At 64.8% G+C, this 23,372-nt stretch overlaps 1 protein-coding gene across 1 annotated transcript; it reads right to left on the bottom strand.

Annotated features, from left to right (window-relative positions):
* Positions 1-589: 589 nt before the first annotated feature.
* Positions 590-21,909, bottom strand: LOC128803015 (glutamate receptor ionotropic, NMDA 2D-like). The gene is given in 18 exon segments (XM_053969588.1): positions 590-970; positions 1,106-1,229; positions 1,425-1,789; positions 2,697-2,804; positions 2,806-2,927; positions 3,611-3,798; positions 5,091-5,251; positions 6,488-6,717; positions 7,384-7,509; positions 8,849-9,002; positions 9,631-9,787; positions 10,496-10,707; positions 13,242-13,381; positions 14,568-14,877; positions 14,879-15,133; positions 15,842-16,269; positions 18,185-18,343; positions 21,556-21,909. Coding segments are annotated over 16 exon segments (3,441 nt in total). The 5' UTR covers positions 16,250-16,269; positions 18,185-18,343; positions 21,556-21,909.
* Positions 21,910-23,372: the final 1,463 nt, after the last annotated feature.

Raw genomic sequence — 23,372 nt, 5'->3', positions numbered from 1 at the left:
CCCAGGGTTGTCCCCAGGAATGTCCCCTCTGTCCCCAGGGATGTCCCCAGGGATGTCCCCTCTGTTTCCGGGGTGTTCCCAGGGGTGTCCCCAGGGGTGTCCCCTCTGTCCCAGGGGTGTCCCCAGGGGTGTCCCCTCTGTCCCAGGGGGTGTCCCCTCTGTTTCCGGGGTGTCCCCAGGGGTGTCCCCAGGGGTGTCCCCTCTGTCCCAGGGGTGTCCCCAGGGTGTCCCCTCTGTCCCAGGGGTGTCCCCTCTGTCCCCGAGGTGTCCCCAGGGGGTGTCCCCCTCTGTCCCAGGGGTGTCCCCTCTGTTTCCGGGGTGTCCCCAGGGGTGTCCCCAGGGGTGTCCCCTCTGTCCCCCCCTGTCCCCCCCCCCCGGTCATACCTCGGACTCGAGGCTGGAGAAGTGGGCGGAGCCTCTCCGCGCCCCCAGCGGCTCCGCCCCCCCGCGCCCCCCCCCGCAGCTGTGGTGGGGGGGTGGGGGAGGGGACGGGGCCCCCCCCCGGGGGCTGTGGGGGAGGGGGGGTCCCCCAAAGCCCCGCCCCCCCCCAGAGCCCCCCCCAGGCCCCTCCCCCGCCCCCCCCAGGCGCTCAGGTCCTCGAGGCTGCGCGAGGCCGGGGGGGGGGCCGGGCGCGCGCAGTGGGCGGGGGCCGTGGCGGCGGGGCGCGGGGGGGGGGGCGCCCCCCAAAACCCGCCCCAGGGACCCCCGCCCCAATAGCCCGGGGGGGGGGCCCCCAGCGCCGCCCCCCCCCCTCCCAGTCCCGGAGCCGCTCGGCCGAGCAGCTGCGGCAGCGGGGGAGGGGCGGCGGCGGCGGGGGGAGGGGGAGGGGCGCGTAGTGCGGGGGGGGCAGGGGGGGACCCCCCAAAAACTCCAGGCTGCCCCCCCAGCCGCCGCCCCCCCCTCCCCCCCAGGGCCCCCCCAGCTTCTCGGCCGACCAGCAGCGCCCCGGGGGGGGCCCGGGGGGGCCCCGCTCGCGTCCCGGGACGGTGCAGAAATAGGGGGGGTGGGCGTGGGGGGGGGGGCGCGCACCAGCACGGGGGGGGGGGCGGGGCCGGGGGGGCGGGGGGGGGGGCGGGGGGGGCGGCGGGGGGGGGGAGGGGGCGGCCTCGCAGCCCTCCGAGTCCGAGTCGGAGATGTCGGGGTACAGCCCCGGGGGGGGGGGCCCGGGCGGGGGCCGCCAGGTGCGGGGGGTGCCCCCGGCACAGGTGGGGGCGGGGCCGCAGCAGCGGCTGCGTTTCGGGGTCCGCCCCCCCCCCACCACCCCCCGACCCCGACCCCGACCCCGGCCCCGCGGGGGGGGGCGGCGGGGCCGCTCGCGGGGGGGCGGGGGCGGGGGGGGCTGCGCTCGTCCTCGTAGGCCAAGCGCGCGTAGGCGAAGGGGGGGTCGGGGTCGTCCCGGGGCCCCCCCAGAGCCTCGTAGAGGCCTCGGGGGGCGCGGCGAGGCCAGGGTGGGGGTGAAGGGCTCCGGGGGGGCCGCGTAGCGGGCGGGGGGCGTGCGGGGGGGCGGGGAGCGCGGGCAGGGCCCCCCCGCGCCCCCCCGGCTGAGCCCCTGCGGCTCGATGGGGCCGTAGAAGCGGTGGAAGGAGTCGGGGGGGCCCCGGCGGGGCGGGGGGGGGGGGGGGGCGTGCGGGGGGGCGCCAGCGCTCGGGGGGGGGGGCGGCGGGTCGCGGGGGGGGGGTGGGCGTGGGCAGGGCGGGGGGGGTGGGGGGCGGCGGGGGCCGCGCAGGGGGCGCGCAGGGCGTGGGGGGGGCGTGGGGGGGTCCTCGGCGCTGCAGCAGCTGTACATGCCCTGGGGGGGGGGGGGGGGGACACACACAGGGGACACGGTGGCACTGCGTGTCCCCAGCCTGTCCCCACGTGCCTCAGTGTCCCCGTGTCCCCCCCCCCCCCGTGTCCTCTCATGTCCCCCCAATCCCCAATGTCCCACCCCCCTGATGTCCCCAGTGTCCCCACATCCCCCCCCGTCCTCGATGTCCCCGATGTTCCCGTGTCCCTCCATCCCCCAATGTCCCCAATGTCCCCATTGTCCCCCATGTCCCCCCATTGTCCCCATGTCCCCAATGTCCCTCGTCCCCGCATCCCCCAATGTCCCCACACCCCCCCAATGTCCCAAACCCCCCAATGTCCCCACATCCCACAATGACCCCCAGTGTCCCCAATGGCCCCCATCCCCCCCATATCCCCAATGTCCCCACATCTCCAGTGTCCCTGATGTCCCCATCCCCCAATGTCCCCAGTGTCCCCCATCCCCCAATGTCCCCCCAATGTCCCCAATGTCCCCCCAATGTCCCCCACACCCCCAATGTCCCAAACCCCCCAATGTCCCCGATGCCCCCACACCCCCCGTGTCCCCCCGATGTCCCCAATGTCCCCACACCCCCCATGTCCCCGTGTCCCCACACCCCCCATGTCCCCCCCAATGTCCCCCATGTCCCCACACCCCCTGTGTCCCCAATGTCCCCCCATGTCCCCGTGTCCCCACACCCCCATGTCCCCGTGTCCCCACACCCCCCATGTCCCCCTGATGTCCCCGTGTCCCACACACCCCCATGTCCCCCCGATGTCCCGATGTCCCCACACCCCCCGTGTCCCCCCCGTGTCCCCATGTCCCCACACCCCCCGTGTCCCCTCGATGTCCCCCATGTCCCACACCCCCCGTGTCCCCCGTGTCCCCCCGTGTCCCCGTGTCCCCGTACCCTGCTGATGGCCAGCAGGCAGCGCAGCCGCCCGGGCGTGCCCAGGTGCCGCAGCTTCCAGTGCACCAGGTGCTCCCAGGCGAAGACCAGCAGGCTCAGCCCCATGGCCCACCAGCAGCATGTAGAACACCCCGGCCATGTTGTCGATGTCCAGCTTGCTGCTCATCACCTCCAGCTTCTCCTGGTGGCAGATCCCCGACAGCCAGAGCCGCTCCAGCATCTCGATCTCATCTGCCAGGCGCCACAGGAGAGGGGTCAGGGGGGCCTGGGGGCATCTCGGGGGGTTTGGGGCATGTCGGGGGGTATCTCAGGGGGTTTGGGGGCACGTCGGGGGGTTTGGGGGGCATCTTGGGGGGGGTTGGGGCATCGTGGGGGGCATCTCAGGGGCTTTGGGGGGCATCTCGGGGGGTTTGGGGCATGTCGGGGGGTATCTCAGGGGGGTTGGGGGCATCTCGGGGGGTTTGGGGGGCATCTTGGGGGGGGTTGGGGCATCGTGGGGGGCATCTCAGGGGCTTTGGGGGGCATCTCGGGGGGTTTGGGGTCATCTCGGGGGGTTTGGGGTCATCTCAGGGGGTTTGGGGGGCATCTCAGGGGCTTTGGGGGGCATCTCGGGGGGTTTGGGGTCATCTCAGGGGGTGGATTGGGAGTCACATCCCAAAAAGTCCAGACACCCCCCAGAACCCCTAAAGCCTCCAAAGACCCTCCAAAACCTCTCCAGGACACCCAAAACCCCTCAGAGACCCCCCAAACCCCCCAAGACCCCCAGAGACCCCCCAACCCACCGTCCCCCAGGAGCTGGAGCAGGCCATGTCCACGGGGCGCTTCCAGCGGATCCCCTCTGCAGGGCGATGCCGTGGGGACTCAAAAGCCCCCCAACGACCCCCCAAAACCCCCCCAGAGACCCCCCAACCCACCGTCCCCCAGGAGCTGGAGCAGGGCCAGGTCCACGGGGCGCTTCCAGCGGGATCCCCTCTGCAGGGCGATGCCGTAGCCGGTGGAGGCGAAGACCTTGCCCGAGCCGATGGTGACGAGCTTGCAGCCCTCCTCCTTGCGGGCCATGTAGTTCAGCACGGCCGCGTCGTAGATGAAGGCGTCCAGCTTCCTGCGGGACACGCCCACCCGCCTCAGCCACGCCCACCGCACGGAGAGCCCGCCCACAGCACCTAAACCCCGCCCACAGCCTCACCTGTGCACTAAGCCCCGCCCACAATGTCACCTATGGTGTTGCTAATACTCCTAAGCCCCGCCCACATTGTATAGGCCATGCCAATGTGGCTCCACCCACAGCCCCACCCACACACAACACACCTGTACTCAAGTCACGCCCACAAAGCCACACCCATCGCATAAATTATGCAACCACGCCCGTTTACCGTCAGGCTCCGCCCATCGGCCATAAAGCCCCACCCCAAATATCTTAAGCCCCTCCCCTTTCTCAAAGGCCTCGCCTCTATTTGGTTCTGCCCATCATGTGCCACGCCCACACATGGACACGCCCACCTATACTAAGCCACTCCCCCTTCCCAGGCTCCTCCCATCCCAGACCACACCCCCAGACCCCACCCCATTTCTCCCCATTTCCCCCCCGTACCCCATTTCCCGCTGTACCCCGTTATTTCCTCCCCGTATCGCATTTCTCCCCCATTTCCCCCTGTACCCCATTATTTCCTCCCCGTACCCCATTTTCCCCCCCATTTTCCCTCCCATACCCCATTTCCTCCCCTGTACCCCATTTTCCCCGCTGTACCCCTTTATTTCCCCCGTACCCCATTATTTCCCCCCCATAACCCATTTTCTCCCCCCTTACCCCATTATTCCCCCGTACCCCATTTTTACGCCCCTGTACCCCATTATTTCCCCCTGTACCCCATTTTCTCCCCATTATTCCCCCCATACCCCATTATTCCCCCTGTACCCCGTTATTTCCCCATTATTCACCCCCCATACCCCATTTCTCCCCCATTATTCCCCCGTACCCCGTTATTCCTCCCGTACCCCGTTATTTCCCCCATTAGTCACCCCCCATACCCCGTTATTCCCCTGTACCCCGTTATTTCCCCTGTTATTCCCCCATACCCCGTTATTCCCCCTGTACCCCATTATTTCCCCATTATCCCCCCTGTACCCCGTTATTTCCCCCATTTTCCCCCCGTACCCCGTTATTCCCCCCGTACCCCGTTATTCCCCCATTATTCACCCCCCGTACCCCATTATTCCCCCCGTACCCCATTTTTCCCCCATTTCTCCCCCCGTACCCCATTTTCTCCCGCATTTTTACCCCCATACCCCATTTTTCCCCATTTCCCCCCCCGTACCCGTTATTTCCCCCATTATTCCCCCCGTACCCATTTTTCCCCCATTATTCACCCCCGTACCCCGTTTTTCCCCCCGTACCCCGTTTTGAGGTGCTGCAGCGCGTCCTCCACGCCGCGCTGGTTGTAGCGCACCATGTAGCTGTGCATGGCCGGGTAATTGCTGCGGATGTTCTTCTCCGTGCTGCCGTTGGGCACCGTGCCGAACTTCAGCGGGGGGTACTGCTCCTGGGGCCGCTGGAACTGCGCCCCAAAACACCCCAAAATCACCTCAGAAACCCCAAAACCCATGGGAACGCCCAAAAACACACCTGTGCCAACGGGGACACGCAGACACCCAAAGGTGACACCCAAAAGTGACACCCAAGTGTGACACCCAAGTGTGACACCACAACCCCAACAGCTCCTGAACTTCAGGGGGTGCTGCTCCTGGGACTGCGCCCCAAAACACCCCAAAATCACCTCAGAACCCCCAAAAATCCATGGGAACGCCCAAAAACACACCTGTGCCAACAGGGACACGCAGACACCCAAAGGTGACACCCAAAAGTGACACCCAAATGTGGCACCCAAGTGTGACACCACAACCCCAACAGCTCCTGAACTTCAGGGGGTGCTGCTCCTGGGACTGCGCCCCAAAACACCCCAAAATCACCTCAGAACCCCCCAAAAATCCATGGGAACGCCCAAAAACACACCTGTGCCAGCAGGGACCCGCAGACACCCAAAGGTGACACCCAAAAGTGACACCCAAGTGTGACACCACACCCCCCCAACCCCTGGTGTCCCCCTGGTGCCCCGCCGATGTCCCCTGGTGACCTCCCCAGTGTCTCCCAGTTCCCCTGATGTCCCCCAGTGTCCCTTGGTGTACCCCCAATGTTCCCCCCCGTGCCCCCCTGGTGTCCCTTGGTGTCCTCCTTGGTGTCCCCCCTGCTGTCCCCCTCATGTCCCCACCAGTGCCCCCCCGCTGTCCCTCTGGTGTCCCCCAGTGTCCTTCTGTCCCCCTGCTGTCCCTCCTGATGTCCCCCTGCTGTCCTGTGGTGTCCCCCTGCTGTCCCCTCAGTGTCCCCTCAGTGTCCCCCCAGTGTCCCCCCAGTGTCCCCCTGCTGTCGTTCAGTGTCCCCCCAGTGTCCCCCTGCTGTCCCCCTGCTGTTGTTCAGTGTCCCCCCGCTGTCCCCCCGCTGTCCCCCTGCTGTCGTTCAGTGTCCCCCCAGTTCCCCCTGATGTCCCCTGATGTCCCCCTGCTGTTGTTCAGTGTCCCCCCAGTTCCCCCCTACTGTCCCCCTGCTGTCCCCCTGCTGTCAACTCAGTGTCCCCCCAGTGTCCCCTGCTGTCCCCACGCTGTCCCCCCCGCTGTCCCCCTGTTGTCCCCCTGTTGTCCCCCCAGTTCCCCCCCGCTGTCCCCTCAGTGTCCCCCCGGTGTCCCCCTGCTGTCGCCCAGCGTCCCCCCCGTTGTCCCCCGGTGTCCCCGTGTGTCACCTTGCGGTCGCTGAGGCCGGACACGGTGTCCACGTACTCCTCCTGGATCATGAAGGCCGCCAGGTTGGCGGTGTAGCTGGCGAGGAAGATGACGGCGAAGAAGGCCCAGACCAGCACCATGATCTTGCTGGTGGTGCCCTTGGGGTTCTCCACCGGCACCGAGTTGTTGAACACCAGCGCCCACAGCAGCCAGATGGACTTGCCGATGGTGAAGGTGGAGCCACCTGCACCTGGGGGGACAGGGGACAGGGTCACCTGTGTCACCTGGGGTCACCTGGGGTCACCTGTGTCACTTGGGGTCACCCAGGAACAGGGGACACCAACACCAACAGCAGCCAGATGGACTTGCCGATGGTGAAGGTGGAGCCACCTGCGCCTGGGGGGACAGGGGACAGGGTCACCTGTGTCACCTGGGGTCACCTGGGGTCACCCGTGTCACCTGGGGTCACCCAGGAACAGGGGACACCAACACCAACAGCAGCCAGATGGACTTGCCGATGGTGAAGGTGGAGCCACCTGCGCCTGGGGGGACAGGGGACAGGGTCACCCGTGTCACCTGGGGTCACCTGGGGTCACCTGTGTCACCTGGGGTCACCCAGGGACAGGGGACACCATGGGGTCACACAGGGACAAAGTACCACCAGCGGCCAGAGCAGCCAGATGGACACGCTGATGATGGGGGGGACAGGGGTCACCTGAGGTCACCTGGGGTCACCTGGGGCCACCCAGGGACAGGGGACACTGGGAGGGTCACAAGGGGACACAAGGGGACGAGGGGATCCCATCGATGCCCAGAGCGGCCGGTGGATTTGTCACTGGTGGAGCTCCCTGTCCTGGGGGACACCGGGGGTCACCTGGGGACACGGGGGTGACAGGGGGGACAGCGGGTCACTCACGCTGGCCGCTGGCCAGGCTCCGGTTGTAGCCCACGGGGCTGAAGTACTCGAAGATGAAGACGGTGACGGCCACCACGGTGAGACACATGACGAACATCATCACCCACACGGCCGGGCTGTACGGCTCTGCGGGGACATCGGGGACATCGGGGACATCAGGGGACATCAGGGGACATGGGGGGACATCAGGGGACATCAGGGGACACGGGGGGACATGAGGTGACATGGGGACACATGGTGAGACACATGACGAACATCATCACCCACACGGCCGGGCTGTACGGCTCTGCGGGGACATCGGGGACATCGGGGACATCGGGGACATCAGGGGACATCAGGGGACATGACGTGACACGGGAATATAGGGACATGGGATGACAAAAGGATATGTGGGGACACAGGGGGCAGTAGAGCTCTTTGGACATGTAGGGACACTGGGTTCTGGGGATCCCAGTTGTGTTTTGGGGATCCCAGTTGTGTTTTGGGGATCCCAGTTGGGATTTGGGGATCCCAGTTGGGATTTTGGGGATCCCAGTCAGGATTTGGGGTTTTGGGGTACCCAGGAAGGCGGAGGGGGACACGGTGCCGTTGCTCCGGGACACCATGACCCTGATCCTGGTTGGGTTTTGGGGACGTCCCGGTTGGGTTTTGAGGATCCCAGTTGGGACTGGGACATCCCAGTTGGGTTTTGGGGATCCCAGTTGGGATTTTGGGGATCCCAGTCAGGATTTGGGGTTTTGGGGTACCCAGGAAGGCGGAGGGGGACACGGTGCCGTTGCTCCGGGACACCATGACCCTGATCCTGGTTGGGTTTTGGGGACATCCCAGTTGGGTTTTGAGGATCCCAGTTGGGTTTTGAGGATCCCAGTTGGGACTGGAACATCCCAGTTGGGTTTTGAGGATCCCAGTTGGGATTGGGACATCCCAGTTGGGTTTTGGGGATCCCAGTTGGGATTTGGGGATCCCAGTTGGGATTTTGGGGATCCCAATCAGGATTTGGGGTTTTGGGATACCCAGGAAGGTGGAGGGGGACACGGTGCCGTTGCTCCGGGACACCATGACCCTGATCCTGGTTGGGTTTTGGGGACATCCCAGTTGGGTTTTGGGGATCCCAGTTGGGATTTGGGGATCCCAGTTGGGATTTTGGGGATCCCAATCAGGATTTGGGGTTTTGGGATACCCAGGAAGGCGGAGGGGGACACGGTGCCGTTGCTCCGGGACACCATGACCCTGATCCTGGTTGGGTTTTGGGGATATCCCAGTTGGGTTTTGAGGATCCCAGTTGGGTTTGAGGATCCCAGTTGGGATTGGGACATCCCAGTTGGGTTTTGGGGATCCCAGTTGGGTTTTGGGGATCCCAGTTGGGTTTTGAGGATCCCAGTTGGGATTGGGACATCCCAGTTGGGTTTTGGGGATCCCAGTTGGGTTTTGGGGATCCCAGTCAGGATTTGGGGTTTGGGGGTACCCAGGAAGGCGGAGGGGGACACGGTGCCGTTGCTCCGGGACACCATGACGCTGATGCCGGTCTCCACGAAGGGCACCGAGAAGTCGATGATCTCGGAGCGCTCCTCGTTGATGGTCAAGGAGCCGATGGCCATGTCCGCGCGGCGGTAAAACACCTGGGCGGGGCAGGGCGTGGTCAGGGGCGTGGCCAGAGGGGCGTGGCCAGAGGGGCGTGGTATGGGGACATTTTTTGGTCCCCCCATGCCCTTCCCATCCCCCCTTGGTTGCCCTCCTTGACCCTCCCTGGGGGCTCTCCCCAGCCCCCATCACCAAGGGCTGTCCATGGTGGGTTTGGGGGTATTTTTGGGGTACAGAGGGGTGTTTTTGGGGTGCAGAGGGGTGTTTTTGAGGTGCAGAGCGGTGTTTTTGGGGTGTGGGGATGTATTTTTAGGGGTCCCACCTCGCCCCTATGCCCTTCCCCCTTCGTTGCCCTCCCTGGGGGTCTTTCCCCAGCCCCCATCACCAAGGGCTGTCCATGGTGGGGTTTGGGGGTATTTTTGGGGTGCAGAGGGGTGTTTTTGGGGTACAGAGAGGTGTTTTTGGGGTGTGGGGATGTATTTTCGGGGGTCCCAACTCCCCCCATGCCCTTCCCTCTTGGTTGCCCTCCCTGGGGGTCTCTCCCCAGCCCCCATCGCCCTGCGGTCTCCACGGTAGGTTTTGGGGTATTTTTGGGGTGCAGAGGGGTGTTTTTGGGGTGCAGAGGGGTGTTTTTGGGGTGTGGGGAGGTGTTTTTGGGGGTCCCACCTCCCCCACCATGCCGTTCCAGACGCCATCGATCTTCTTGCCGTGCTTGCCGTTGGTGACCAGGTAAAGGTCGTAGGTGAAGCCCAGGGCCCGCGCCAGGCGCTTCAGGATGTCGATGCAGAAACCCTTGCAGCACTTCTTCTCAAAGGGTGGGGGGCTGGAGGGGACCCCAAAAGTGGTGGGGACACCCCCAGACTGCTGGGGACACCCCCCCAAGGTGGTGGGGACACCCCCAGGGTCTTGGGGATACCCCCAAGGTGGTGAGGACACCCCCAGGGTCTTGGGGACACCCTCAGACTGCTGGGGACAGCTCCAAGTTGGTGGGGACACCCCCAGGATCTTGGGGACACCCCCAAGGTAGTGGGGACACCCCCAGGGTCTTGGGGACACCTCCAGAGTGGGGACAACCCTGGGATGGGGACACTCTCAGATTCAGGACAAGTCCGGGGTGCTTGGGACACCCCTGGGATGTTGGGGACACCCCTAAAGTGGTGGGGACAACCCCAGGGTGCCAGGGACACCCCCAGGACCAAAGTGTCACCTCCATGGGGACAGTGACACCTCCACAACACAGGTGTGGTCCCCACCTGGGCAATGCCACCTCTACCTGGCAGGCAGTGCCACCCCTACCTGTCCCAGGTGTCCCCCACCTGGGCAGTGCCACCCCCACCTGTCACAAGTGTCCCCCACCCAGACAGTGCCACCCCCACATGTCCCAGGTGACCCCACCTGGGCAGTGCCACCCCCACCTGTCCCAGGTGACCCCACCTGGGCAGTGCCACCCCCACCTGTCCCAGGTGACCCCATCTGGCGGTGCCACCCCCACCTGGGCAGTGCCACCCCCACCTGTCCCAGGTGACCCCACCTGGCGGTGCGGTTGAGCTGGCGCCGGCAGGGCACGGAGTCGCGGATGCAGGTGCCGGTGGCCGGGTCGATGTTCTCCACGATGACAAAGGGACGTTCCTCCAGCGTGGCCACCGTCAGGTGCCGCCCGTCCTCCACGGGCTGCAGGAACCGCCCGTAGCGCGACCACACCGGGTACTTGAGCCTCAGCACCTGCTGCTCCCAGCTGCCCACCTGGGGGGGACGCGTGGGGACACGTGGGGACACGTGGGGACACCCAGAGAGTGACAGGCCAAGCTGTCACCGTGATGGGATGTCACCACCTACAGCGTGACCACAATGGGTACTTGAGCCTCAGCACCTGCTGCTCCCAGCTGCCCACCTGGGGACATGTGGGGACATGTGGGGACAAGTGGGGACATGTGGGGACATGTGGGGACACGTGGGGACATGTGGGGACACCTGGAGACACGTAGGGACATGTGGGGACACGTGGGGACACCCAGAAAGTGACAGGCCAAGCTGTCACCGTGATGGGATGTCACCACCTACAGTGTGACCACACCGGGTACTTGAGCCTCAGCACCTGCTGCTCCCAGCTGCCCACCTGGGGGGGACACGTGGGGACACGTGGGGACACGAGGGGACACGTGGGGACACGTGGGGACACCCAGAGAGTGACAGGCCATGCTGTCACCGTGATGGGATGTCACCACCTACAGTGTGACCACACCAGGTACTTGAGCCTCAACACCTGCTGTTCCCAGCTGCCCAACTGGGGGGGACACGTGGGGACACTTAGGGACATGTGGGGACACGTGGGGACACCCAGAGAGTGACAGGCCAAGTTGTCACTGTGATGGGATGTCACCACCTACAGCGTGACCACACTGGGTACTTGAGCCTCAGCACCTGCTGCTCCCAGCTGCCCACCTGGGGACATGTGGGGACATGTGGGGACAAGTGGGGACATGTGGGGACACCTGGGGACATGTGGGGACACCTGGAGACACGTAGGGACATGTGGGGACACGTGGGGACACCCAGAAAGTGACAGGCCAAGCTGTCACCATGATGGGATGTCACCATCTACAGTGTGACTACACTGGGTACTTGAGCCTCAGCACCTGCTGCTCCCAGCTGCCCACCTGGGGGGGACACGTGGGGACACGTGGGGACATGTGGGGACACGTGGGGACAAATGGTGGCATGTGGGGACACCCAGAGGGTGACAGGCCAAGCTGTCACCGTGACGGGATGTCACCATGGCAAGGTGTCACTGCTAGGGACAATGACAGGGTCTCCCCAGTGGGCAGAGGAAATGTCACCGTGCCAGGGTGTCACCGCTGGGGACAATGATGCCATCACCGTGGGGAACAGGACACGGTGTCACCAGGATGGGCCATTACTGCTGGGGACAATGACAGGATCACCTTGGTGGGAAACCGGCCAAGGTGTCACCGTGACGGGGCAGGAGGCTGAGCCGTGTCCCCGTCACTGCCCAGGTGTCACCGCCACCGCCTGGGTGCCACGTTGTTGTGACAACGCGGCGTGACGCTGGGATGAGGGGGCGGGGTGGTGAGGAGCAGATGGCACCGAGCCCTGGGGACCCTGCGGTGGCATCGTCACCGTGCCCGGAACTCCAGTGCTGAGCAGACGGGCGGCGCGGGGGACATCCCTGTCCCTGTGGGTGACACTCACTACCCGCGGGTGACACTCACTACCCATGGGTGACACTCACCACCCGTGGGTGACACTCACCACCCGCGGGTGACACTCACCACCCATGGGTGACACTCACCACCCGTGTGTGATACTCACCACCCGTGGGTGACACTCACTACCCATGGGTGACACTCACCACCCATGGGTGACACTCACCACCCGTGGGTGACACTCACCACCCACGGGTGACACTCACCACCCGTGGGTGACACTCACCACCCATGGGTGACACTCACCACCCGCGGGTGACACTCACCACCCGCGGGTGACACTCACTACCCATGGGTGACACTCACCACCCGTGGGTGACACTCACTACCCATGGGTGACACTCACCACCCGTGGGTGACACTCACCACCCGTGTGTGACACTCACTACCCATGGGTGACACTCACCACCCGCGGGTGACACTCACCACCCGTGGGTGACACTCACCACCGCGGGTGACACTCACCACCCATGGGTGACACTCACCACCCGCGGGTGACACTCACCACCCGCGGGTGACACTCACCACCCATGGGTGACACTCACCACCCGTGGGTGACACTCACCACCCATGGGTGACACTCACCACCCGTGGGTGACACTCACCACCCGCGGGTGACACTCACCACCCATGGGTGACACTCACCACCCGCGGGTGACACTCACCACTCACAGGTGACACTCACCACCCGCGGGTGACACCACCTGTGGGTGACACTCACCACCCGTGGGTGACACTCACCACCCGCGGGTGACACCACCCATGGGTGACACTCACCACCCGCGGGTGACACTCACTACCCATGGGTGACACTCACCACCCGCGGGTGACACCACCCACGGGTGACACTCACCACCCGTGGGTGACACTCACCACCTGCGGGTGACACTCACCACCCGCGGGTGACACTCACCACCCATGGGTGACACTCACCACCCGCGGGTGACACTCACCACCCATGGGTGACACTCACCACCCGTGGGTGACACTCACCACCCATGGGTGACACTCACCACCCGTGGGTGACACTCACCACCCATGGGTGACACTCACCACCTCCCAGTTGCGCTCCTTGTTGAGGGAGATGACGACCAGCGAGGGGTTCACCAGGTACCCGTCCTCGTTGAAGGAGAAATCCTTCTGTCCCCACGTGATGTTCATGAAGTACCTGTCCAACCCGACCCCGAGCGTGTCTGGGGTCACCCGAGTGTCCCCAGCCCGACCCCGAGCGTGTCTGGGGTCACCTGACTGTCCCCAGCATGACCCCCAGTGTGTTTAGGGTCACCTGAATGTCCCCAAATGGATCTAGACCCAACCAACTGCGCTCAGTGCAACTGTCTCCAACCCCGAGCGTGTCCAGGGCCACCCAGCTGTCCCCAACCCAACCAAACCCCAGTCACAGCCATGTCTGGTGGCACTCAGCTGTCCCCAACCTAACAACAACCATGTCTAGAGCTACCTGAATGTCCCCAACTCAACTGTCCCCAACCCAACTGTCCCCAACCATGTCTAGAACCACCTGAATGATCCCAACCCAACTGTCCCCAACCTAACCCCAATCATATCTAGAGCCACCTGAATGTCCCCAACCTGTCCCCAACCATATCTAGAACCACCTGAATGACCCCACCCAACTGTCCCCAACCTAACCCAAATCATGTCCAGAGCTACCTGAATGTCCCCAACTCAACTGTCCCCAACCACGTCTAGAACCACCTGAATGACCCCAACCCAACTGTCCCTGAACGAAATGTCCCCAACCTAACCCCAACTATGTCTAGAGCCACCTGAATGTCCCCAACCCAACTGTCCCCAACTCAACTGTCCCCAACCCAACCTAACCCCAGATATGTCTAGAGCTACCTGAATGTCCCCAACTCAACTGTCCCCAACCATGTCTAGAACCACCTGAATGACCCCAACCCAACTGTCCCCGAATTAAATGTCCCCAACCCAACTGTCCCCAACCTAACCCCAACTATGTCTAGAGCCACCTGAATGTCCCCAACCCAACTGTCCCCATCCTAACTGTCCCCAACCGTGTCCAGAGCCACCTGTACATCCCCAACTCAACTGTCCCCAACTCAACTGTCCCCAACCCAACCGTCCCCAACCATGTCTAGAACCAACTGAATGACCCCAACCCAACTGTCCCCAACCCAACCCAACCCAACCCAACCCATGCCTAGAACCACCTGAATGATCCCACCCAACTGTCCCCAACCCAACTGTCCCCAACCTAACCCCAGCCAGGTCTAGAGCCACCGGTACCTCCCCAACATCCCCAACCCCCATCTGTCACCGGCCCTGCACTGCCACCCCCCCCAGCAGTGCCACCCCCCCGCCCCACCTGTGCAGGTTGTCGTTGATCTGGGTGACGTTGGGGCGCGCGGCAGTCGTTGTTGAACTCGGGGATGAAGCCGTAGTCGCGCAGCAGCGCCTCGGCGCCCTTGGCCACGATGGCCACGCCGTTGTGCACGCGGTGCTGGAGGTCGTCGCGCCAGCCGGCCGACAGCACGGCGAACAGCCCGGCGGGGACGTGCTCGGGCAGCTGCTCGCTGCCGCCCAGGTTGGTGCCCACCACGAACCAGATGTAGCCGGGCCCGGTGAGGCCGGCGTCGCGCGCGGCGCGGAACACGGCCTCGGCCTCGTCGCGCGAGCAGTAGAGCAGCCGGATCTGCGCCGTCACCCTCGCGCAGCTGCCGGCGCGTCCGCGCGCCCTCGGGGTCGTCGGTCAGGTTCAGGGTGACCACGCCGCGGTGCTCCCAGCCGATGAAGCTGCTGTCGGTCAGCACCTCCACGTAGTCCACGAAGTCCTCGTAGCCGGGCAGCAGCGTGGTGACCACGGCGAAGGCCGTCCAGTCGTACTCCTCCAGCACCTCGAAGATCACCTGGAGCTGCTGCTCCGTGGAGGAGCCCAGCTGCAGGAAGGTGGAGCCCTTCTCCTGTGGTGGGGGGAAAGCGGGGGAGGGCGTGGCGGGGGAGGGGACACAGGTTGGGGACAGTCACGTTGGGGACAGTTGGGTTTGAGGATGTTCAAGCGGGGCTGGAACACGGTTGGGGTTTGGGGACCACCGGGCTGGGGACAGCTGGGTGGATCTACACGTGGTTGGGGATGTTTGGGCGACACTAGACACGGCTGGGGCTTGAGGACAGTTGGGTTGGGGACATTCAGGTGACTCCAGACACAGCTGGGATTTGATAGAGTTGGGGACATTCAGGTGGCTCCAGACACAGCTGGGATCTGATAGAGTTGGGGACATTCAGGTGGCTCCAGACACAGCTGGGATTTGATAGAGTTGGGGACATTCAGGTGGCTCCAGACACAGCTGGGATTTGATAGAGTTGGGGACATTCAGGTGGCTCCAGACACAGCTGGGGACAGTTGGGTGCCCCTAGACATGGTTGGGGACATTCCGGTGGCTCCAGACATGGTTGGGGTTAGGCTGAGGACACTTGGGTGACACAAGACACGGCTGGGGTTGTGCTGGGGACAGCTGGGTGGCTCTGGACACAGCTGGGGACGTTTGGGTGACCCTAGACAGGGCTGGGGTTGGAGACAGTTGGATTGAGGACAGTCGGTCGGTTCCAGATCCATCTGGGGACATTTGGGTGTCCCTAGACACGCTCGGGGTCACCTTGGGGGGCGTCACCTTGGGCGTGAGGACGATGGCGGAGCCGCCGTTGACGCCGATGATGGGCACGGAGGTCTGGGCCGAGATGAAGTCGAGGATCTGCGCCACGGCCTCGGAGCGCGTGTCGTCCTCGAAGACGACGCCGTGGATGCGCAGCGAGGACAGCACGTCGCACAGGCGCACGATGAGGCTGCGCGGGTTGGTGTCGTTCAGCACCACCCCCACGGGGTTCACGTCCAGAGAGAAGTTCCGGAAGGTTCCGGGCGCCAGGCGGGGCCCGGCGGGGCCGTAGGAGGCCCCGCTCAGGATCACGGCCACGTTGAGCGTGCGGCGCGGCGCCGCCGGCGGCTCCAGGAAGGGGCTGGCGCAGGCCAGGGCCAGGGCGAGCAGCATCCTGCCGGCGGGGACGGGGACCGGGGGGCTCATCGCGCCAGCGCCGCTGCGCCCTGCGGGGACACGGCGGGGACGGGGTCACCTGTGCCCACCTGTGCCCACCTGTGACCCACCAGCATCAGGGGAGGGTCAGGCATGGAGGTATCAGTGCCCACCAGTATCCACCAGTACCCACCAGTAACCTCCCAGCACCAGGGGAGGGTCAGACATGGAGATATCGGTGCCCACCAGTACTCACCAGTAACCACCAGTGACCCACCAGTAACCACCAGTAACCACCAGTGACCCCCCAGCACCAGTGGAGGGTCAGGCATGGAGATATCGGTGCCCACCAGCGCCCACCAGTAACCACCAGCACCAGGGGAGGGGGGAAATTGTGATAATGGTGCCCACCAGTGCCCACCAGTAACCTCCCAGCACCAAGGGAGGGTCAGACATGGAGATATCGGTGCCCACCAGTGCCCACCAATAATGCCCAGTAATGCCCCAGCATCAGGCATGGGGAGAAATGGTGGTAATGGTGCCCACCAGTGCCCACCAGTAATTCCCAGTAAGCCCCCAGAACCAGGGGAGGGGGGAAATGGTGATAGTGGTGCCCACCAGTAACCACCAGTGCTCACCAGTAATTCCCAGTAAGCCCCCAGAACCAGGGGAGGGGGGAAATGGTGATAGTGGTGCCCACCAGTGCTCACCAGTAACTCCCAGTAAGCCCCCAGCACAAGGGAAGGGTTGGGCATAGGGGAAATGGTGGTAATGATGCCCACCAGTGCCCACCAATAATCCCAGTAACAGCCCAGCACAAAACCCTCTCACCATCCCCCAAACAGCGGGGACAAACCGGTGTCACTGTCCCCACAACGCTGTCCCCACAACACTGGGGGAACAAATCTGTCAGAGGGTGACAAACACCTGTCACTGTCCCCAAAACAGCAGGGGACAAACCCATGTCACTGTCCCCAAAACAGCAGGGGACAAATGCCTGTCACTGTCCCCTAAACAACAGAGACAAACCCCTGACACTGTCCCCTAAACAGCAGGGGACAAATCTGTACCAGAGGGTGACAAAACCCTGTCACTGTCCCCAGAACAGCAGGTGACAAAACCCTGTCACTGTCCCCAAAACAGCAGGGGACAAATGCCTGTCACTGTCCCCAAAACAGAGGGGACAAACCCTTGTCACTGTCCCCAAAACAGCAGGGGATAAACGCCTGTCACTGTCCCCAAAACAGAGGGGACAAACCCTTGTCACCGTCGCCAAAACAGCAGGGAACAAACCTGTGCCAGCGGGTGACAAACCTGTGTCATTGTCCCCAGAAAGGCAGGGACAAACCCCTGTCACTGTCCCTTAAACAGCAGGAACAAAGCCGTGCCAGCGGGTGACAAACCCCTGTCACCGTCCCCAGAACAGCGGGGACAAGCCTCTGTCACCATACCCAGAACAGCAGGAACAAACCCGTGCCAGCGGGGGACAAACCTGTGTCATTGTCCCCAGAAAGGCAGGGACAAGCCTCTGTCACCATACCCAGAACAGCACAGCTGTCAAACCCGTGCCAGCGGGTGACAAACCTGTGTCATTGTCCCCAGAACAGCACAGCTGTCAAACCTGTGCCAGCAGGTGACAAACCTCTGCCACCATCACCCCCAGAACAGCAGGAGGGGACAAACCCATGTCCCCATCCCCACACCGGCGAGGACAAACTGTCCCCGTGCCGGAGGGGGACACAACCCCCCATGTCATTGTCCCCACGCCGGCAGGAGACAAAGCTGTGTCACCGTCCCCGTGACAACGGGGTGACAAGTCAATGTCCTCACCCCGCTCCGTGTCCCCTCCCCAGGCGACACCGGCTGTGTCCCCCTCCGTGTTGTCCCTCCCCCTCACTGTGCTCCCTCCGTGTCCCCACCCCTGGTGCCACCCCCTGTGTCCCCAACACCTCCGTGTCCCCTCCGTGTCCCCCCCGCAGGTCCTACCTGGCCCAAGCTCCTCTCCGGGGGGCTCTGCCTCATCTCGGCCGGGGGGGACGACGCGGAGAGGACACGGGGGGGGGGGGGCTTGGGGACACTGGGGGGGTTGGGGACACACACGGGGGGGGTTGGGGACACTGGGGGGGGTTGGCTTGGTGGCTGCACCTGGGGGGGAGGGGACAGTGAGGGGGAGGTCCGTCCCTTCCCCGAGTGCCCGAGCCTCTCCCCAAAAGCCCCAGAACCCCCAAATGCCCCCCAAAATATCGGATCCCCCCCCCCCGATCTCAACTCCCCCACGGGGGAGCCCAGTTTACCCAGTTGGTTCATCCTGGGCCCCCCAGTCCACTTCCAGTTCACCCAGTTGGATCCTGGCACCCCCAGTGCCACGCTGGCACCCCCTGGCTGCATCCCAGTCCCTCCAAGCCCCCCAAACTGGTCACCAGTCCCCTCCCAGTTAAACTCCAGCATCCCCCAGTACCCCCCAGTCCCGCCTCCCCTCCCATTCCACAGCCCCGAGCTGGGTCCCAGCTCCTCCCAGTCCCTACCAGTATCCCCCATTCCACCCCAAAACCCTCCCAGTCCCCCAAAATCCCATTCCAGTCCCCCCCAGTTCATCCCACCTCCCCTCCCATCCCTTCCCAGTGCCTCACAGCGAGACCCCAGCATTCCCTACCAGTTCCATTCCAGCCACCCCCAGTCCCTCCCAGTTCCCCCCCATCCCATTCCAGTCCCTCCCAGTTCCCCCCATTCCCAATCCAGTCCCTCCCAGTTCTCCCCTGTCCCTTTCCAGTCCCTCCCAGTTGGCCCCCAGCCCCTTCCATTCCTCACTCAGCCCTCCCCAGTCACCCCATTTCCCCCATCCCAGCCCTCCCAGTCCCTCCAGTCCCACCTCAGCCCCCCAAACTGGGTCCCAGCTCCCTCTCTATCCCCTCCCAGTCCCCCCAGTCCCATCCCAGTCCCCCCAGCTGGGTCCCAGTTCCCTCTCCATTCCCTCCCAGTCTCCCCAGTCTCCCCAGTTCCCTCTCCATCCCCTCCCAGTCTTCCCAGTCCCACCCCAGCCCCCCAGACTGGGTTCTGGCTCCCTCTCCATCACCTCCCAGTCTCCCCAGTTCCCTCTCCAACACTTCCCAGCCCCCCCCAATCCCATTCCAGTCCCCCCAGTTCCCTCTCCAGCCCCTCCCAGTCTCCCCAGTTCCCTCTCCATCACCTCCCAGTCTCTCCAGTCCCCCCCCCAGCTCCTTCTCCGCTCCCATCCCAGTCCCCTGCGTCGAGACCCCAGCATCTCCTATTCCTCCCCCAAAACCCTCCCAGTCCCCCCCAGTTAGACCCCGGCCCCCCCAGTTGGGTACCATCCCCCCCCCATCCCCTCCCAGCCCTCCCAGTGCCCCCCAGTCCCTCCCAGTGCCCCCCAGTCCGGCCCCGCCGCTCCCCCCCCCGCCCTGCAGCACCCGCTGCCGCTCGCAGAATACTAATAGGGCAGGCGGGCGGTGCGGCGGGGCCGGCTGTCCGTCTGTCCGTCTGTCCCTGTCCTGCTGTCCCCGTGTCCCCTGGCCCTGCCCCCCCGGACCCCCCCGGGCGGTATCGGGGTGTCCCAGCCCGCGGGGAAAGGGAACGGGGGGGCTTGGGCTCTTGAGGCGCTGGGGGGTGGCGGTTTTGGGGTGTCGGGGTGTTGTCGGGGGTCGTTTGGGGGCGTCAGGCGGGTGCTGGGGGGGCTCTGTGGGTTGTTGGGGGGATTTTGTGGCGTTTGGGGGGGGGGGTTTGGGGGTGCCAGGGAGCTGCGGTGGGGGTCTCGAGCGCTGGGTTCTGTTGGGGTGATATCAGGGATGTTTTCGGGTGTTGGGGTGGGTTAGGGGGTGTTGGATAATTCTGGGAGGGGTCCCAGGGGATGTCCCCAGGGGTCCAGGGGAAGGGGCTCAAGGGGTCCTGGGGGGTCCCAGGGGGAGGTGGGGGTCCGGAGGGGGGTGCTGGAGGGTCCTGAGAGGGTCTCAGGGTGCCAGGGGGGTGTTGGGGGTGTCCTGGGGGCGCTGTGAGGTGTTGGGGTGTCCTGGGGGGGTGTCAGAGAGCTGGGGGGGACCCCAGGGGTCTCTGTCAGGTTGGTGGGGGTGCTGGATGGGGGTCAGGGGTCCCGGGGGGGGTCTGTGGGGGGGCTGTCGTGGAGTCAGGGCATTGAGGGGGGGTCCTCAGGGCGGCGCAGGGGGGGCTGTGAGGAGCTCCCGGGGAGGCTGTGGGGGTCTCGAGGGAGAGCAGGGGGGGTCTTTCGGTACCGGGTGGTCGCGGGGGGGGGGTCTCAAGGGGGGAGGGGTCCGTGAGGATTTCAGGGTGTTGAGGGGGGGGTCCCGGGGAGGGGTTCCCTGGGGAGGGGTCTCCGGCCGGCGCTCACCTCTCACACTCCCCGCCGCATCCCCGCCGCTGCCGCCGCCGGTCACTGGGACACACCGGCCCGGCCCCGCCCCCTGCGGTACCGGCCCCGCCCCCTCCCGGTACTGGCCCCGCCCCCCTCGGTACCGGTACCGCCCCCTCCTGGTACCGCCCCCGCCCATCCCGGTACCGGTACCGCCCTCTCGGTATCGGCTCCGCCCCCTCCTGGCACTGACCACGCCCCCCGGTACCGGCTCCGCCCCTCCCGGCACCGGCTCCGCCCCTCCCGGTACGGGCCACGCCCCCTCCCGGTACCGGCCCTGCACACCACCCTGGGGGGGGGCAGAACGGGCCGACCCCCCGTTTCCCGGGGTGATTTGGGTTCAGAGCCTGTCGGCAGATCGCGGCAGAGACCGGCAGCCCCGCCGACACCTCGGTGCAGCCCATTTAACGCCCCCGAACCCCCCGAACCCCCTCCCTGCCTCTGAAGGACCCCAGAGACCCCAGCCCCCCCACACACCCCCAGTTATCCCAAAGACCCCTCATGCTTACCCCCAAAAGCGCCCAGCACCCCCAAATTTCCCCCCAGAGCCCCCTCCCAGTTATCCCAGTTACTCTCCAGAGTCCCCCCCCAGACACCCGCAGCCCCCTCTGGAGACGCTGGGGGGGTTATGGGGCAGCAGCCGGGGGTGTGGGGCAGGTTTTGGGGTCTGTGGGGCAGGTTGCTGGGGGAGGCCGGGGGGCAGCTATAGGGCAGGAGACCCCAGAGAGGGTCATGGTGGCCACAGGGACGGGGACACTTCAGGGGATGGGGACGTGGACAGCCGGGGGAACAGGGACAGGCGGCTGCCTCAGGCCAGGTGGCAGCTGGGGACAGGGACAGGTGAGGGGACGGGGCCAGGGACAGTTGGTGGCCCAGGTACAGGCAGTGGGACAGGGCCAGGTGGCAGCTTGGGGACAGGGCCAGGCCACGCGCCGCTGCCCCCGCGGCCATGCGCTAACGAAGCCCCGTTAATCACCTGTCCAGCAGCTGCTTCCAGTCCAGGGCCACGCTTGGGTGACTGCGACAGCAGCGGCGGGCAGGGAGAAGGGACACGGCGGGGACAGGAGCCGTGCCACGACGGAGATCCCCACGGGGAGATAAGGGGAGGTGGGTGAGGGAAATGGGGACCGCCCGCCATGTTGGCACCCTCAGCGTGAGGGGAGGGGAACGAGCGAAGCCCCCCATGAGCAGACCCCAGAGCCAGGGGCTCACCCACCACTGGAGAGCCTCCAGTTCAGGTCCGGGGGGGTCCTGAGGGAGGTTTGGGGGGTTCTGATGGAGGTTTGGGGGGGTCCCGAGGGGTCTCTCCCGCCTCCACCCCCTGGCTCCCCTCAGCGCTTTCCCGCCCTTTTCCTTTCCGCACGGCCGCTAGGGGGCGATCTCCTCACGGCGCACAGGCTCCGCCCCCGTCCCCGCGCGCCCGCGTCTGATTGGCTGGACCCTCAGAGAGGCTCCGCCCCCTGCCCCGTGTGGCTTTGCAGTGGGGGCGTGGCCTGTGGGGAGGGGGCGCGGCCAAAGGCGCCCTATAGAGCCCCTATAGAGACCCCCAAAGACCCCCATAAACCCCCATTTATCCTATAGAGACCCCCCAAAGACCCCCAGAAACCCCCATTTACCCTATAGAGACCCCCAGAAACCCCCATTTACCCTATAGAGACCCTATAGAGACCCCCAGAAACCCCCATTTACCCTATAGAGACCCTATAGAGACCCCCATAAACCCCCATTTACCCTATAGAGACCCTATAGAGACCCCCAGAAACCCCCATTTACCCTATAGAGACCCTATAGAGACCCCCAGAAACCCCCATTTACCCTATAGAGACCCTATAGAGACCCTATAGAGACCCCCAGAAACCCCCATTTACCCTATAGAGACCCTATAGAGACCCCCAAAGACCCCCAGAAACCCCCATTTATCCTATAGAGACCCCCATTTACCCTATAGACACCCCGAGAGACCCCCATTTACCCTATAGAAACTCTATAGAGACCCCCATTTACCCTATAGAGACACCAGAGACCCCCATTTACCCTATAGAGACCCCCCTGTTACCCACAATGCCCTGGGCTGATCACTGACCCCGCCCCCCATTGGCGCGCCCTGGCGATGACGTCATTAGCCACACCGATGACGTCACCGGTCATGTTGACACAGCTGCGGTGACGTCACTGGGCACGCCCATTCCCGTTGGTGACGTCATCAGACACACCCATCTTGCTGGTGACGTCACTAGCCACACCAATGATGTCACTGGCCACACCCATCCCGTTGGTGACGTCACGGATGCCGTCAGCGCCGTCACTGGCCGTATCCGTGTCACCGATGACGTCACCATCCGGCCAGCGATGACGTCATTGCAGGGTCACTGGTCGCGTCATGGTTCAGTGGGCGTGTCCCAGGTGGGCGTGTCCCATGGGGCATGTCACAGGTGGGCGTGTCCAATGGGCGTGTCAGTGGGTGTGCACCAAGTGGGTGTGTCCCGAGTGGGCGTGTCCAGTGGGTGTGTCCAATAGGCGTGACAGGTGGGCATGCCCCAAGTGGGCGTGTCCCAAGTGTGTCTGGTGGGCGTGTCCCGGGTGGGTGTGTCAGTGGGTGTGTCTCAGGTTTGTGTATCCCGAGCGGGCGTGTCCAATGGGTGTGTCCAGTGGTTTTGTCCAGCATGTGTGTCCCAGGGCATGTCAGCCGGTGTGTCCAGTGGGTGTGTCCAGTGGGCGTGTCCAGCGGGCATGTGCATTGGGTGTGTCAATTGGGCGTGTCCCAGGTAGGTGTGTCCATTTGACGTGTTCATT

Source organism: Vidua macroura, unplaced genomic scaffold, assembly GCF_024509145.1.
Source record: "Vidua macroura isolate BioBank_ID:100142 unplaced genomic scaffold, ASM2450914v1 whyUn_scaffold_257, whole genome shotgun sequence".
NCBI lineage: Eukaryota > Metazoa > Chordata > Aves > Passeriformes > Viduidae > Vidua > Vidua macroura.
Note: the sequence above shows the minus strand (reverse complement) of the source record. Positions and strands in the feature narration are given on the sequence as shown.